The sequence below is a fragment of the Apodemus sylvaticus genome, chromosome 5 (genome assembly GCF_947179515.1).
Source record: "Apodemus sylvaticus chromosome 5, mApoSyl1.1, whole genome shotgun sequence".
In the NCBI taxonomy this organism is placed as follows: Eukaryota; Metazoa; Chordata; class Mammalia; order Rodentia; family Muridae; genus Apodemus; species Apodemus sylvaticus.
In genome coordinates, this window is record NC_067476.1 from 109,203,346 (window position 1) to 109,220,034 (window position 16,689).

General features: G+C 39.9%; 1 protein-coding gene across 5 annotated transcripts in view; it reads right to left on the bottom strand.

Moving 5' to 3' along the window:
- The window catches only part of Atp8b4 (ATPase phospholipid transporting 8B4 (putative)), a 192,172-nt gene that overhangs the window by 44,786 nt on the left and 130,697 nt on the right, over positions 1–16,689 (bottom strand). For 4 of the 5 annotated variants that reach the window (XM_052183500.1, XM_052183502.1, XM_052183504.1 and 1 more), the window contains 3 exons: positions 15,419–15,584; positions 8,545–8,733; positions 2,162–2,277 (listed from right to left, as the gene is read on the bottom strand). In XM_052183500.1, the coding sequence (XP_052039460.1) occupies positions 2,162–2,277; positions 8,545–8,733; positions 15,419–15,584 (471 nt within the window). The remainder of the gene's footprint in view (positions 1–2,161; positions 2,278–8,544; positions 8,734–15,418; positions 15,585–16,689) is intronic. The other variant, XM_052183505.1, reaches the window with a different exon arrangement.

Here is a 16,689-nt window from a genome sequence, read left to right on the forward strand (position 1 = left end):
TCCTTGCCTTGGGGTACGCCCCTCCTGAAAGCCTTAAAACCTGTGTACCCCAGAACATTAAACGAGCCTTTGACACAACCCAGATTGGCTTGTCGTTCTTGGTGCTTGGCCTCCCTCCTTCTCTCCCCCCTTTTGACCCTCAGGTAGCACCCCTTCGGAACCCTGGAATAACTGACCCGCTGGACAGGTTACAAAATTGGCCTTTAGATGTATCTATAGGAGGTTGTCTTGATTATAACTGAGGCAGGAGGGTTCTGCCCACTGTGGGCAGGACCCTCCCTAGGCAGGTAGTTCTGAGCTATGTAAGAAAGCATGAGCCTGTGAGTGAGTGAGCCAGAGATGGATCCAAAAAGCAGTGGTTGAGATTCTTGCCTTGAATCTGCTCTGTCATCTCCAGTGATGGACTGTGACCCAGAAATATAAGCCAAATAAACTAGAGCACTCGGTAAGCGGGCAATCTCATACGGCACTTCTGGTGCTTTTATACCTCTAAGAGGAGTAGTGGGTAGGATATTAGTGGCTGCTATGTGTCTCACACAGCCACATTAGCTGAAAACACAAGTAGTTTAGGAGTAATGTTGAAAACCTCACATGTCCTTTCTACCTCCAAACTACAAGTTGAAGCATTTTAATAGCCATTTCTGCTCCTTCAGGCACTGCTGGTCATTAAGCATGGTTTCTCTATAATGATGTAAGGTACAGACACAGGTTTGTGATCAGACATGGGCTAATCATAAAGCACCCTAATTAGTAAAAAGAAAAGGCAGTGCATGATGAAAAGATGTGCTTTAGCCCACCAAGACCACAAAGAACATTATCTGAATTTATCACCGGGCAGCTGTTGGAACATTGCATTCACATTTACAAGGCCTCTCTTCTAAGACCATCACTGCATCCCCTTCTGGTCTGGAAATCTAGTTACTGCCTTTAAACCATTTTTTCTTCTCAAGTCACACAGACACGTCTTTGCCTTTAGCATGGAACCCCACTGGGCATGGCCACTGACTTCCTCTCTGTTCTGTTCAATGGTGAAACAGCTCTGAGAGGTCACCAGAAAAGGCGACAGAAGAGTTAAGTCATGCTATGGGTCATGAAACAAAAATTTAATCCAAAAGGGTCATTTGAACAAGGATTTTTCCTATCATAAAACTATTCAAAATCAATAATTAAATATAAATTTAAGAGTGTAGAATGCAGAGGCCAAAGGACTATACAGGAGGAGAAGAGCAGGTCCCATTGATCCGTCCTAAAACAATTCTTCTCCCACCACTCCCCCCCCAAAGAAAGTGCCAAATTAAACTTTAATATAAATTAAAGGAAACTATCTAGTACCTTGGCATTTGAGAAATGACAAAAAATCATATAGTTATTACCCCAATATTGTTTTAATAACAAAAAAATCTAAAAGACCATTTCAATCTCTGGAAAACATTAAGAATCAAGAATGCTCTATTAAACATGAAAATAGCTATGTTTATAACAATTACTACTAAACCATCACTTTTAAACTTAAAGTCAGCAGAGCATTTACATTTTATGATTTTAGAGGACTTAAGGGGGCTTTTTTTTTTTTATGAAGACAACATCCAACAAAGAATTTTGAACCATTCCCTGCAACATTCACAGGGGTCACCCAGAACCTCAAATAAATTATTAATGTGACACTGAGATACCAGGTTTAAACCCAATGTGTCCCTATTAGTTCATAGTCCCTTACCCTTGAGAGAAGAACAAAGGAACTCCCTTCAGAAAGTTACTGAAAAATTAGACAAGTCTTAGAACGTGTGGATTGAGCACCCAGAGCACATAAGGGACTCACAACTTGTAGCCAGAATCAAAGAAGTCTTAAAGGGAAAGTTGGCTACAGAGACCATATTTCCTTCCTTCACCTCTGAAACACAGCCTCTTAAGGACCCTGAGCTCACCCCACTATGTGGCTCTCTCCACTGTGATAATCTGCCTGTGCTGAAACTCTGATTGCTAGCCTGTTCCCAGACCATCACAGACTGCTGTCTGTGGAATGGCTTCCCAGAGGGTTTCCATTTCTGAAGTTAGCTCCTTTCCATCTCAGAGGTCAGGTCCTTTGCTGATGTTTGTTAGCAAGTCCTAACCATCGATGTGAGAGGGGCTCCTGGGCTGAACTCAGATGCGAGGCACTTACACTGAGATGGTCTGATGTTACAGACAGCAGGTCTTCATTGGAAGGATGGAGTTTTTCGAACAAAATAGTATCTGCTCCTTTGGAATAAAGTTTTATCTGTCCTTCTGGATTTCGAACTGAAAAGTAGCAGAGTTTGGAAAAGTAGATTATATCACTGAAATCTGTGAAAACTAGCCCATCTGGAAATGAACATACAGGTTTTGCCAAGACCAAAACATTCAGGGTCTTTGGCTAGACAATCACTACCTAAGTCAGTTGGCTTTATTCTTGTTCAATTAATTAAAAAATATTCCTTCTACTGGAAGTTTTTGATTTCTCAAACTCAGAAACAAGTATTTTCAGTCTGAGGTACATGGCCTAGCAAACTTCCCTTGCCTACTATTGCAAAATAGCTGAACGGTTTAAATTAAGCCATATGTATTAAAGAGAATTAAGACTTTTTTTGGAAAGTTCTTGGTATGGAATTCAAGACCTTCTGTTCAAATATATATATATATCACAGTTATACCAACCCATCCCCTCTTGGGATTCTAGTCACTCAAGTTCGGACCATCCAGAGGTCTGGATGGAGATCATTTTCTCTGCCATTGAGGAATTAAAAGGCAGCAAAAATCACAGAGCAAACAGAATCAAGTGGTGAAGACTCTAAGGCTGGAGGTTTTAAACATCTTTGCGAGTTCTTCCTCCCCAAACTTCGGATGAGTCAGTCTGAACAAAGACAAGGCCCATGACTTGGTGAACCTGTCCTAATTCATGCATTGTGGTTCAACAGAAGAGAGTCCTATTGGTGGAGACAGAGTGAGGCCTTTGTTTTAAACTACCATACTTTTGTCTCAGGAAAGAAGGGTGAGAGAGAATCTGCCATCTTTAGAACTTAGTCGTGGCCCATCTCCCTGTCTGTCTGTCTATCAGGATTTGCCTGACTTCTAGTTCCTCAGATTGTTGCTCTGGAGTTCTCTTACGCCCTTTATCACTTGGGAAAACTCATTCATTTTAGTGATTTGTTCTTGAGTCAGTGATAGATACAAACCAATCTCACAATTGACAGAAAGACTCTTCTACCTTTCTCCCACTGAAGTCTGCTATTAGTAGGGATGATTTTCCCTTGTTCTTCGGGTTTGGGAATGGCAGTCCAAACCAGACTACCTGCATTATTCATTTCACCTGCAAATTCTATCAAATCTTACTTTCAAGTTACTTAAGAGTTAGTCCAACTTTGTAGGCTTTGGTTTTACATTTGACTCACAGTAGGCACCTAATAATCTGAATGAATGAATGAATGAATGAATGGTAAAATTTATGTTATTGCCTAGGAAATCCAACGGCCTGAGCCACAACTTCCCTTCATAATCTGAACATACGCCTTCATAGGCTTTATCAACTGAATCAAAGATCATTTCACACTTTCCACTTAAAGTGTTCTCTATAAACAGAATACTTTAGAACAGAAGAACATAAATATATACTTTATTATTCATTAAATGACTAGGAAGGAAACAAGCTAGAAAGGGATGTGTGTCCATAAGCTCTTTTCCCCTCGTTAGCAATTTAAGCCAAAGTGTGAGAAGAATTGCACCAGGAGCAGAGGGATTCCAGACAGGAAGGGGTCTAGAATACAATGTGCTGACTGTGGCTAATTAAGCACTTTTCTTTAGTAGTTACAGTCTTTTCATTAAAATTTGGTGGGGAGATGATAGAGTCTCACTGTATAGCTCAGGCTACCCTTAGACCTCCCATGTGCTGGAATTGTGATAAGCACCACACCTAGATTTTACAATTAAACATTCTTTATCTCACATCAGATTTAGAGGGCTGCTGCATTGTATGCTTTAGTGGTTATCTGCCATCTGCCTCTATTCAATACTTTGTTGTCATTGTTTATGTACTGAATTACTGACATTTATATGCAAATTAGCACAATGGACTTTTCCATAATGATTTTGCTAATTAGTAGATTCTATAACCTTTGACAAACTACTCTAGAAATCAACTTTTATTTAAGCAAACAGGGGCTCTGGTCCACAAATGAAATCTAAGCATGCAAGATTTGAAATCATACATTAATAAGTTAACAAATGACTCATCAAAAACAAACACTAAGATAGAAAATGAAGAAAAAGAAGGAAGAAGAGGAGGAGGAGGAGAAAGAAGAGGAGAAGGAAGAAGAGGAGAAGGAAGAAGAGGAGGAGGAGAAGGAGGAGGAGGAGAAGGAGGAGGAGGAAGAGGAGGAGGAGAAGGAGAAGGAAAAGGAGGAGGAGGAGGAGGAGGAGGAGGAGGAGGAGAAGAGGAGGGGAAGGGGAAGGGGAAGGGGAAGGGGAAGGGGAAGGGGAAGGGGAAGGGGAAGGAGAAAGAAGGGGAAGGGGAAGGAGAAAGAAGGAGATGGGGAAGGAGAAGGAGAAGGAGAAGGAGAAGGAGAAGGAGAAGGAGAAGGAGAAGAAAGAAGAAGAAGAAGAAGAAGAAGAAGAAGAAGAAGAAGAAGAAGAAGAAGAAGAAGAAGAAGAAGAAGAAGAAGAAGAAGAAGAAGAAGAAGAAGAAGAAGAAAGAGGAGGAGGAGGAGGAAGAGGGAAGACTGTACTGTCTGGTTTTGTGTGTCAACTTGACACTAAGCTGGAGTTATCACAGAGAAAGGAGCCTCCATTGAGAAAATGCCTCCATGAGATCCAGCTGTAAGCCATTTTCTTAATTACTAATCAAGGTGGGGCTAGCCCATTGTATGTGGTACCATCTCTGGGCTGGTGGTCCTGGGTTCTATAAGAAGGCAAGCTGAAGCAATCCGGTAAGCAGCACCCCCTCCGTAGCCTCTGCATCAGCTCCTGCCTCCAGGTTCCTGCCCTGTGTGAGTTCCAGCCCTGACTTCCTTTGGTGATGAACAGCAATGTGGTAAGGTGTAAGGTGAATAAGCCCTTTCCTACCCAACTTGCTTCTTGGTCATGATGTTTTGTGCAGGAATAGAAACCCTGAATAAGACAGAGACTGAGGAAGAGACAGCAGCAGTGTCAGACCCTAACAGAGGTATAATCCCCATAGAATAAGCCACATGACAATCAGGAGGCTGGGATTGTTTCCTGCCTAGACTCAAACAGACGTTTCAGCTCCAGCAGAGTCCCTCTTGAGTACCACCCCCCCCCTGCCACCCCTGATTAAAATGCTTAAAACCCAAGCAGCCAAAATAAAGCCTGTGAGCCCCACTCTGCTAAACACTGCCCTTCCTCATGTGGGATCCATTAAGGCAGACATCTGATGTCTGCGGTTAAGCTGAAAGTTCCCCACAGCCCGTAATGGTGACCGATGCTGAGCAAAAGCCAAACTTCTCCCCACAGAACAAACTTAGGTTTCTGTCAACACTCTTAGAGCAAAATAAAATCCACTCTGAGCCAGATGAGGACCATTCTCACCTCCCCTGGGGTCGTAAAGAGAGAACAGCTCCTGCTGATGCAACCATGAGCCAACACCTGGAGCTGCCTATGTGCTTCTCGGCTATTGGAAGCTGTCTGCAGCTGTTATCATAAAAACAATTAAAATGAGTAGCCTCAGAACAATCTCTCCACACTAAGTTCCAGTAAAGACTCCAAACACTACCATTGTTGAGATATACATTTTCCGTAGTTGCAATTCATTTAATGCATTGACCAAGGTGTTTGTAAGTTACAGAGTGCTAGGTAGAATTTCATTTAATGAATTTCTGTAAAGATCACATGCCTGTGGAGTGCTTGGCCCCGGAGAGTCTAAAGATAAGGCTTCCTGACCTCAAGTAGCACCCAACCTATGAGCTGAGATAATCCTGAGTCCCAGGAGACAGAATCCCAGTGCTGTGGTAAACAAAGTCTTCTGGGGAATACCATAAGATAAAGAAAAACAAATGGCATATAAATTGTACATTACCAGATGAAGAGGAATTCTCAGCAAAGGGGAATTAGTGAAAAGAACTGTTGTAGGTATACATGTAACAACAACAACAAATACACAGAGGATAACAGAATATAATGCATCCCAAGAATCATGAGCTGCGATGATGCTTGAGCACAAAGTTTAGAAAGCAGAGAAAAACAGGTTGGTGTCACTTTACATGTGACCTTGAGAATCACATAAGGAGCATTGCCCTGGGAATTCTGGGAAGCCAACTTTTTTTAAGTAGTGATATGATCGGTCTAGGCCTTAGGAAGAGTAGCATATTGCCAGCATAGAGTATTACTTTAATGGAGGCAATTTTGAAGACACTGCAACAGTTCAAGTAAGGAGTGACAAGACCTCTAACTGAGGCAATGATACTGGTAACTAAGAGGAAAGGACAATAGAATTGCATAGAGAAAAAAAATGTGGTTTAGTAGACACTAGGTTTGCAGATAATTCTAGGATGCATTTGGAAAGGAAAATTTAGGAAAACAATGACAAGATTCTAGAGAAACTGAATTTGGAGAATAACAAAGAATAACACGGGTTTGAGAAACATCTCAAATATTCTGATGAAAAATGACTAACAATGAGAAAATGTTATCCTAGAGCGTTGCTTCTCCGTCTGTGGTCCCCTATGGTCTACCATCAGCATCACTTAGAACTTACCAGAAATGCAAAGCTAGGGACTCTACCTCCAATGAACTAATTCACAAACCAGTTCCCAAAGCCAAGTGATCTGTATATAGTTTTTTCAGCTTATTCTAATGCTGGGAACCATTTTCTTAGTGCATAAAAGATATGGAAGTGTCAAAATCAAGCGAACTACCAAGAAGTTAGGCTAGCTTTATTTAAGGAGTAGTTGTTTTGATTTTTCACTGCTGGAGGTTGAACCCAGAGCCTTGTGCATCCTAGGAAAGTACTTTACCACTGAGGTATGTCTTTGGCCATGGATAAACTTTAAAGAAGACAACCCCAGATTTAGTTATTTTCTTTGCATCTGACTAGCTGTGTAAAACTTGTGTGCTTTGTGATACTCTCTGACAAATGACTTATCTTTTAGTTTAGTTTCTTGTGTCCTAAATGAGGGTGGTATACTGTTGCCATTACCCTCACCAGAGATGCTTCTATTTTCAGTAGATGGTAATTAGCATGGAAACCCACAACTGGTCAAGATGCAGAGAATGAGAGATTGTGGGATGTTCAACCCTAAATGGGACACCTATATCATACCCCTCATTCCAAAGCCCAGGGATAACTAAGGAAGAAGGAGCAGAAAGAGTCTAAGAGACAAAGACAGTGGATGACTGCAAGGAAACTATCTTCTAAACACAGCAGGGCAGCTGTAACATATGAAGTCATAGCAGCTGAGACAGTATGCAGAAGCCCTGTGCACGCTCAAGGCAGACCAAATCTCAGCATGGAGTGGAGAGGTGGACATGGAGTCTCCTAGCCAAGGAACTGTTTGAAATTGATAGTTTCTGGGAGAGGAAGAATACGTTTTTCTTTAAGTAGCCCCTGGAAAGTGGACCATACTCCAGTGGAAGGCCATACACCCAAGAATATATGATCAGTACAAATTGATTATATGATCAAAATATATGATCAGTACAGATTTGATAGGTTAAAGAAAGAAACAGGATGCAGAGTTGGGTGAATAGGGAAGGAGAAGGTTGATCTGAGAGGAGACTGGGGAGAAAGCAAATATGACCAAAACACATTTTATAAAATTATCAAAGAACGAAGAAAAATATAATTTTTAAAGATAAAAAAGAAGAAATTGCCTGCTTAGAGATATTAAGAAAATTGGAAAAGGGGGCATGTGACTCATCTGAGGACACAGAAACAGTGCTGAGGGTTAACACTGAGGTATAAAAGCATGGATGTAACGTGGTACTTAATAAGCTATCATGTCCAGTGATGGGGATAAACAGAAATAATGAATGACATGAGAACGGCCAGTGATGCTGGGAAGAAATAATGATGTGAGAATGCCAAGTGATACTGAACAGAAATAATGAATGATACAAGGAGGACCACTGATACTGAACAGAAATAATGAATGGTATGAGAACTGCTAGCAATGCCCACCACAACCAGCAAAAGCTACACGGTTCAAAAACTCTCCTGAACCAGAATTAAGTAGCTCTCCAGTCAGACTTCTAGGTTTTACTCCCCACAGTGTCACCAGCTTTTGGACTCAGGTAAGTCACTGCACTTTTCTGTATCTTGGTTTTATTATCTATAAAATGGGCATAAAAATAATAGTGTATACTGGAGTTACTTCAGATAGAGAATTCAGAATAATTTTGGGTATGTAATAAACTCTTGTTGAATTTTATTCACAGATCACTATACAAGTTGAGGATCATAAGGGTTCATAAAGATACAAAAATGTAGCACATAGCCAAGAGTCAAATTATCCTTGAAAGGCATCAACACAACTACAGAAGCATCAAAAGATCAATAATAATTGCAGCTAGCCAACATACCTATGACAGACATCCTTTTCCGGATGTTGTTGAAATCCAAAAAGGCAAGTAACTGATAAGTAACTGGTGTTCCCAATTCTTCTATTGTAATTGTCTCTGGGGTTCGAGACTTAAAAATGAACCCAAAATTTCTAGCAGCAGTAACTAGAGCTCCTTCATCAGGTGATTGAACTTGGTAAACCAGTTGTCCTAAAAGGGAAAAGAGACAAACACATTCTGTGCTGAGGGTAATAATTCACGTTCATACTTCCAATGCTAATCTCAATGCATTCTTTCATAACTAACTCCAACATCAACTCTAAAAACTTTCCTATTGGACTAACTGTCCAACTGTGAGTCTGTCTCTCCACTGTGATAAAAGTTTCTTGACTGATAGATCATAGATCTTCACTTTCAGTGACTAGAGGTTCTAACTGAAACATTGTAATAGGACCCTCATATGATTCCCAGATGGTGCTCAATGTAAGCCTTTAGAAGAAATGATTACTTAAATTCTTATTTTCATTTTTATACTGATGGGACCTATGGCTAAAAGTGGTGATATGATCATTTGAAAGATCAAACAACAAAGATTGGGGAAGCACATAGTCTGACCTTTCCTCTGCTAAGTCACTAATGATCTTTTTATGAGACTGAATATATAAACTTACACCAAAATATAAAGGATCAAACAAGATGTTAAGGACTTGTTGCTTAATAGTGTGTGTGCTGGAGTGGAGCTAAGAGGAGAATGAAAGAATGAGACAAGAAGACAGACTAAAAAATGCCTTAAAAATAAATATAATTCCACTTACATAAAATTATAGTGTTTGAAAAATAAATCAGAAGATGTAGGCATTGATAGATCAAATTTTACTATTTATAATGTTCAAAGATAAATTGTTATGTAATTGATTTTTCTATTAGTGGGTAGACTGTGGGTATGCTATGGATTCCTTGTGAAAAAGAAAACCTTACTTCCCTGCATATATTATTTTTTTCTGAATAAGGAGAGAATTTATTTAAAAAAGACAACAGCAATAGAAAAATATCTTGGATCTCAAACCACTGCAAACACATCAGAATCAAGTAGCAAAGTGTTTGCATATACAACAGAACAGTAAGCAGTGACAAACTGGAAGGAACACTGGGTAGCAAGGGGTAGGAACCAGTTGAGTATAAGAAAGCTGGACTGGCGCTGTGTCAAGACAGGGAAGAAGTAAAGAGGTCAACAGTGGCCAGGATGGCTATTTCCAAACACCAGTATTTGCAGTGGAGTTGGAGAAAACGACATCTTGAAACATTTGTTGTAATTATATCTACCATCTGTGGAATTGGCCTGCTCTGTGTGCTTTAGTGAAATGAGACTCTCTTATACATCAGACTCAGAACCTAGTGTCCACCACCATCCAGTAATGCATTCCAGGCATGAATCCATGAATGAAGTGATCCGTGGATTAGATCAATGCCCTCATGTCCAGCCACCTCTCAGTTGAGCCACTGCTGAGGAGAAAACCTCAACATACGCATCACCAGGGGACACTTTATGTTTGAATTATAACTGTTTTCATTGATTTAATTGTGTCAGAGGCCATGAACAGAGATATGATTTTTTTCCCTAAAAGTTCGAGTGTAAATGTTGGATGTTCAGTGCATTTGGTTGTCCAGAGTACCAACAGTTAGGAACAGGGCTGATTGTCACCAGATTAGGAAAGACTAGGGTCATGGGTAATGTTCACATTCAGGGCCATAGCCTGTAGCTCAAGAGTGGATCCCAGCCAGGGCCTGTCCGCCTTCTCTCCTACAGATGGTAGTTCTAGAGGTATAGACTATTAAGATTAATAAGCTCCTGTTGCTTTATAGAGCATGCTCTGCATATGCTCTTGAGTATACATTTATAAACACGAGGAAGAGGTTAATCAGGTAGAAGACAAAAGCAGGAAGACTTCTGTGAGTTTGAGTTCAGCCTGAGTTACTTAGTGAACACCCACCAATCAGGGGAATATAGCAAGACTCTGTTTCAAAAAATTAAAAAGGAAAAGGAGCAATGATAACATAGTTACCTCAGAGTCTCTCATGGTTCTACCAGCAATAGGGAAGCTACAAACTTACCACTAGGAGGCAGAAATTTACAGATCAATGGATGGATGGGTGGATGGATGGATGGATGGAGGATGGATGGATGGATGGATGGATAGATGGATGGATGGATGGATAGATAGATAGATATCATTTACACATAAAAGAAGGAACAAATGTTAAGGAACACAAAGCAGATACACAGGAGTGAATCACACAAGCACCGACCACAGTTACAAACATAGCACCTGTGAGGTTTTAAAAGAATGAAAAGCATGGTTAGAATGATGCATAAGCCAGGGCAGCATTGTTAACTATTAAAGGATCTTTGTTTTACTCAAAAGAAGCCTTAGGCCCAATGTTAAGTGCTAAAATAATAAAGGTTCATTGTTTTCAAAGTAACAGGAATCAAAGGGGCTCAACCTATGAAAGGACAAAAATAAAATAAAATAAAATAAAATAAAATAAAATAAAATAAAATAAAATAAAATAAAATAAAATAAAATAAAAGAGTCTAAGAAAGGAAAGGTAGGACAAAGAAAACACAAAACAGGATAGTTGAAAAGGACTCCAGATGTTATCAACAGCTGAGCTTTAAGTATTTAAAACTAAGTGAAATGATGACAAAGAACAACAGATCAAATGCTCCCTTTGGTCTTAGTTTTGTCTACACTGATTTTTTGTTTGGTTAGTTGGTTTTTTGAGATAGGGTTTCTCTGTATAGCCCTGGGTGTCCTGGAACTCACTCAGTAGACCAGCCTGGCCTTGAACTCAGAAATCCACCTGCCTCTGCCTCCCAAGTGCTGGGATTAAAGGCGTGGACCACCACTGCCTGGCCTACACTGATTTTTTAAATGTTAAAACATATCATTTACAAGAGATGTGTCCAAAATATAAGCAAAGAGATAAATGAAATCTAACAAAAGCTAAGTGTGTAAACACCTAGGCAGTAGGAGCAAACACTCACAGTGAACTCTGAGACAAAAATGACGACTGGAGAAAAGTGAGGTCAAGGTAAACTGATAGAGGCTGTGGTCTAATGAAGACAGATGTTTGAACTATTATCAAATATAACCTAATGAAGCAAGCTTTGGTGGAGCTATAAATATCAACATGCAAGTGTGCTGTTCTATTAGAGGCTCATGGCATATTTTAATTAGCTGAGAAAACAAATTATCTAAATAATACATTTAAGAAAACACTTAGAAGACTGAGGCCCAAAGATCACCTGGGCTACAGAATAGCAGTCTCTCACTAAATAAACAACAAACAAACAAACAAAAGAACAGAAATTTGAGTAATATAATTTAAAAATTGTCGAGTGTAATTGTTGAATGTATAGGTTTAGAATACAGTACCCCCAAATTATAGAATATACACTCATTTCTAGCATTTATTAAATGTTTATGAAAATTAAACATATGCCAAGCTATTATCAAGCTTCAACAAATGTTAAAATTGGTACAACAAGGCAATAAAGGAGTTTTAAAATTTTAAAACATATTGGATTGTCTTTTACTAAAAAAGTAAAGAAAAAAAACTTCTGCAAGTGCTTGGATTTCCCTCTCTTGTTCTGAAACGTTACTCTAGCACAGACCAAAGCCACAGTGTCTCCAAGCAACTTCCCCATGAGCCAAGTGCCCCAAGCTTGCAGCACTGTCCTCCACCATGAGCTGAATTTTAAGTTGGATTTCTATTCTCATCTTCTCCATAAGTGACATTTCTATAGAAGGGTTTAGCTTGGGGTGTTCTTTAGCATGTAGGGATTCACTTGAGCCTGGGCAGCACACCCCACAAGGGAAGCTTTGAAATGAAGGCAAGTTCACATGTCCTCAAAACAGAACCTGAAAGTGGAATTTAATGTCTTGAGACAATGGTTAGAAACAGTTGAAATCATTCACATATCTGACTCCTTTCTCTCCAGAAATCCCTTTTGGTGGCCAGGGGCAGTAGCCAGCCATAAGAATGGCTAGCATGTAAGAGCAGTCACAGGGAATGTTGGATGGGAGAACGGGCGACTGAGCTCTCTCATTCACACACAGCAGGGATACAAAATGATACCAGAATGTTTTCAAAAGCAGGTGAACAGTTTCTCAGAAGTTTAAACGTATCCTTCCTTCTATGATGAGCTGGCAATTTCCACTCTTAAGTGTTTAGTCATCCTCCTCCCAATGTTTTTAAACAAATAATTTTGAAAAGACATTAAAAAGTCTTTGTGACAACCAAAAGCTAGAACAACCTAATGTTATTAACAGAGAACTGGAAATGGCTGTGGTGTGTTAATACAGAGTAATGCTACGTAATAAAAAGGAGAAAGAAACTAGCAATGGAGATACGACATGATACCAGAACATGACACAGAATGTATACTGGACAATTCTGCTTAGATGGAGGACAAGAAGACAAACTCATCTTTAGTGATGGAAACCTTAGCAGCGGTTGGGTGGGCTAGAGTTTACAGAAACTGAATAAAAAGGGCAGGAGTAACCTCTGCACTGACAGAAGAGATTTATGCCTTGTTCTAAGCAGTGTTTCTAGGGATATTTGTAACTGACAAATCTCACCAAGCTACAGTGTGTATATGTGCGTATCTGATCTGCGTGCTTTGTAATTCATGTGTGTAATTCATGCTTTGATGCATTGAATTACAGCATAGCGTAATCTTGAACATGCTAGAACTGAAGAATGAATCTACAAATTTGAGAACTATCTGAAAGATAAAATGAGAGTCTGTTCAATAAAGAAAAGATAGAGAAAAAAAAAAACATGGTTCAAAACATCTGTAGAAGAACATGAGAGCAGAGGCAAGGAAAAGCACCAAAGAGTCTACAAACTTAGTGAACTAATGAGAACAGAATCTTGGGAGGCCTCATTAGTAACCTAACAGAAAGATGCCACTGGGCACTCTTGGACTACTATGCTCCGTCCTCAGCCAGCTTGCTCTGAATGATAGGCTGAAGCAATACTTGTGTTCAGGCCACAAGAGGAAAGGGTTAAGATCTGAGTCAGGGTCCAGAGACCACAGTTCAATGAGTGTAGTAGTGTGAGACTTCCACAGAGTAGGAGGGGAACAAGACAGGGAATTTGTATGCAATTCTGCCGCTAATAAGAGCCCTGGCAGACTCCTAGTGTCCACTCAGGGAAAGCAAAATGGTAACCTTGGTGACATGACTCCCAGAACAGAAAACCCCACAGCCCCAAGATCAGTTACATGATCTGCCTCATCCATATGACCTTGAGCAACAGGCGACTGTAATAAACGGCATTCACCAGGCAGAAAGCCTCTCACGCAAAGAGGAACCGACAACCATAAATCACCAAACGTTTAAGAACAACATTAAAGTTAGATGCAAAAGGAGGAGGGAAAATGGGGAAAGGAGAGAGGGAGGGAAAGCTGGAAGGAGGGAAAGGCCCACAAAGAGAGAGGGAGAGAAAGAGAGTGGGGGAAGAGGGAGAGAGACAGAGACAGAGAGAAACAGAGACACAGAGACACAGAGGAGAGAGAAAAAGAACACTCTCAATAAAATACAGCTTACTGGATGAAACAAAAGCAAATTTCAAATTAAGTATAATTAATATCCTCAAAGAGATCTAAAAAATATCATAACATTAATGGAAAACAGAGAGTGCTATTAAAATGAAATAGGGTTTGGGAAATGAAATAAACTCAAAAGGCAGAAATGAAAGAAACTTCCTTAAGGCAATTCCCAGAAGGGAATACAACGATTCCTTGTGGTGTTAATATTATAAAGATCAATTAAAGCCATAAATATAATTATGTGAATCTTGAAAGCAATTAAAATCTAAAGAATGGGTTAATCCAGCCCTCATTACTTCCTTGGGTAGTAATTTTAACTTAATATTTGGTAGCAAAGTGAAACCACACAGGTGAAAACCGTTAGACTTTGAAGGAAGAAGCCGATCTTCTGGCAACATCAGCGGCCTCCCAGGGTCAAAGGTAAAGTGAGCCAGCTGGTTTGCTGTATGATATAGACTCCGAGCTCCAAATAACCACGCAGCATGTAAGAGGCCTTGATTGGCGTGATGACCATGGTGTTCTATGGAGATTTATCCCCACTGTCTGGTCAGCTCCATCTGTGGACACGTGTTGTATCTCCCTATATGTTCCGGGTACTAGAATTTCACAGCCAAGTGTGGTGCTCAATCATAAGGAGCATCTCGTCCCAGCTGAAGGACATATTTGGATCTTTAGCTTTCCATTGGTACTGTTTCTTTTTCTTTCATGTATTTATGGGGCCTGGAGTGATGGCTGTTAAGAATGCGGGCTGCTCTTTCCGAGGACCCAGGTTCAATGCTTAGCACCCACGTAGCAGCTCACAAATGTCTGTAACTCCAGTTTCAGGTGATCAGAGACCCTCACCCATGGTCACTACACACAAATGGTGTACAAACATACATGCAGCTAAGATATTCATACACATAAATGAAACAAATAAAAAATTTTAAAAACTGCCTTGCTTCTGAGAAGCATGCAGAATAAAAACAAACAAAAACCTGGAGACAAGAAAACCTTGCTTGGAATATTCTAATCTAGAGCCAAGATTTTAAGCTCCATTAAAAACAAAACAAACAAACAAACAAACAAAAAGACTTTATCTTTTTATGTTCATTTAATAACATGTCCATCATTTTTATGATTGGTGTAAAGACATATATTGTGTTGAATATAATAAAAATAAAAATTGAATGTAAAAAGGAATATTCTAATCTACCTTTAATTCAGAAATCCCTCAATTTGCATACCAATGCTTATCTTTGTTACACTTTTTCAAAGGCTCACTATTCAAGCACTTACCTGCACTATTCTCCTCTGACATTACAGTATGGCAGAGCGCCAGTAAGCGAAGAAATTCGTGGACCTTGGGGTCCCCCAGCTCAATGGATTCCATCAGACTGTGGTCAAAGAAATGGAGTGTTCTTTCTGATTTCGATTTGCCTGAGAAATCCACAGCCTCCTTTTTCTGTAAGAGAACCACACCACCAAAACAAACTTTTTTCAAAAAATATTCAGTTGTCTTTTCCATTTTCTAACCTTTTACACATTTCATGGGTTGCCATTATCTGTCTTAATTTTAAAAAATCTGCAATCACTAATTCATCCTGGATTGTTTCGAAACTAAAAGTTTTTCTAGTAGATATTCACATGTTCTTGTAGAGTAAGGCCTTCCATCTTTGAGGGAGGTTTATTAAGGATGTTAAAGGTGGGGTGGGGTGAAATGTTTTATCCTGCAGGGAAGATCCTAAAACTCAGTGAGTAAACAACTCAGAACAGCTTCAGCAGTCTCTGAAGCCATCCAGATTCAACAGACCCTTTCCTCCACAGGTATATAAGCAGTAAGGAATCCCTGAAGGGCACTCTCAGACCAGAAACACCTCCTGGAAGAGGCAGAGATCAACCAGTCTGCCTGGGAAGGCTCAGACCAACAGAACTACCTAGAAAGGACAGGCCCCAACCTGCTGAGCTGTGTGTAGGAGATGCACATTTCCAGCTGTCATGGGTGGTTGCCACATTAGTGTGGGCTCTGGTGATACAGCTCTCTGAGCTACTTTGCTCCTGTAAATAACCCCTCATCCATTTTCCTTTAAGGAACCCCAATAAAACTCATTGGCTCATCAAGATGGAACTTGTTATCACTACTTTAGTCTGTCATTTGTTCTCTATCTGGACTAAGTAGGTGTCTGCTGTCATATCCTTAGAAATAGTGTCACATAACACATTCTCTATGTACTTCTTTCATTTAAGAACTCCAACCTGATCACTCTACCTTTTGGCCTTTTGTTGATTTCATGTGGTCATGCCCCATTTTTCAGACATTTAAACCCTTAAGTTTAGAAACCTTATGACAGTTTTATAAGTAACGCAATGTCCCTTTCCCTTCACAGCAGACTGTACCTCAACTTCTCAGTTTATAAGGACACGACAACCATTCAATTGCTTTGGCCTCTGCTTTTTCTCTCTATTTGCATATCCAGGGCTGAAAACATGGACCTTCTACTTTGTAACCAAAATTAATTATCCCCTCCAAAGAGGAAATCATATGAGCAGTATTTATCCAGTTAACAGTC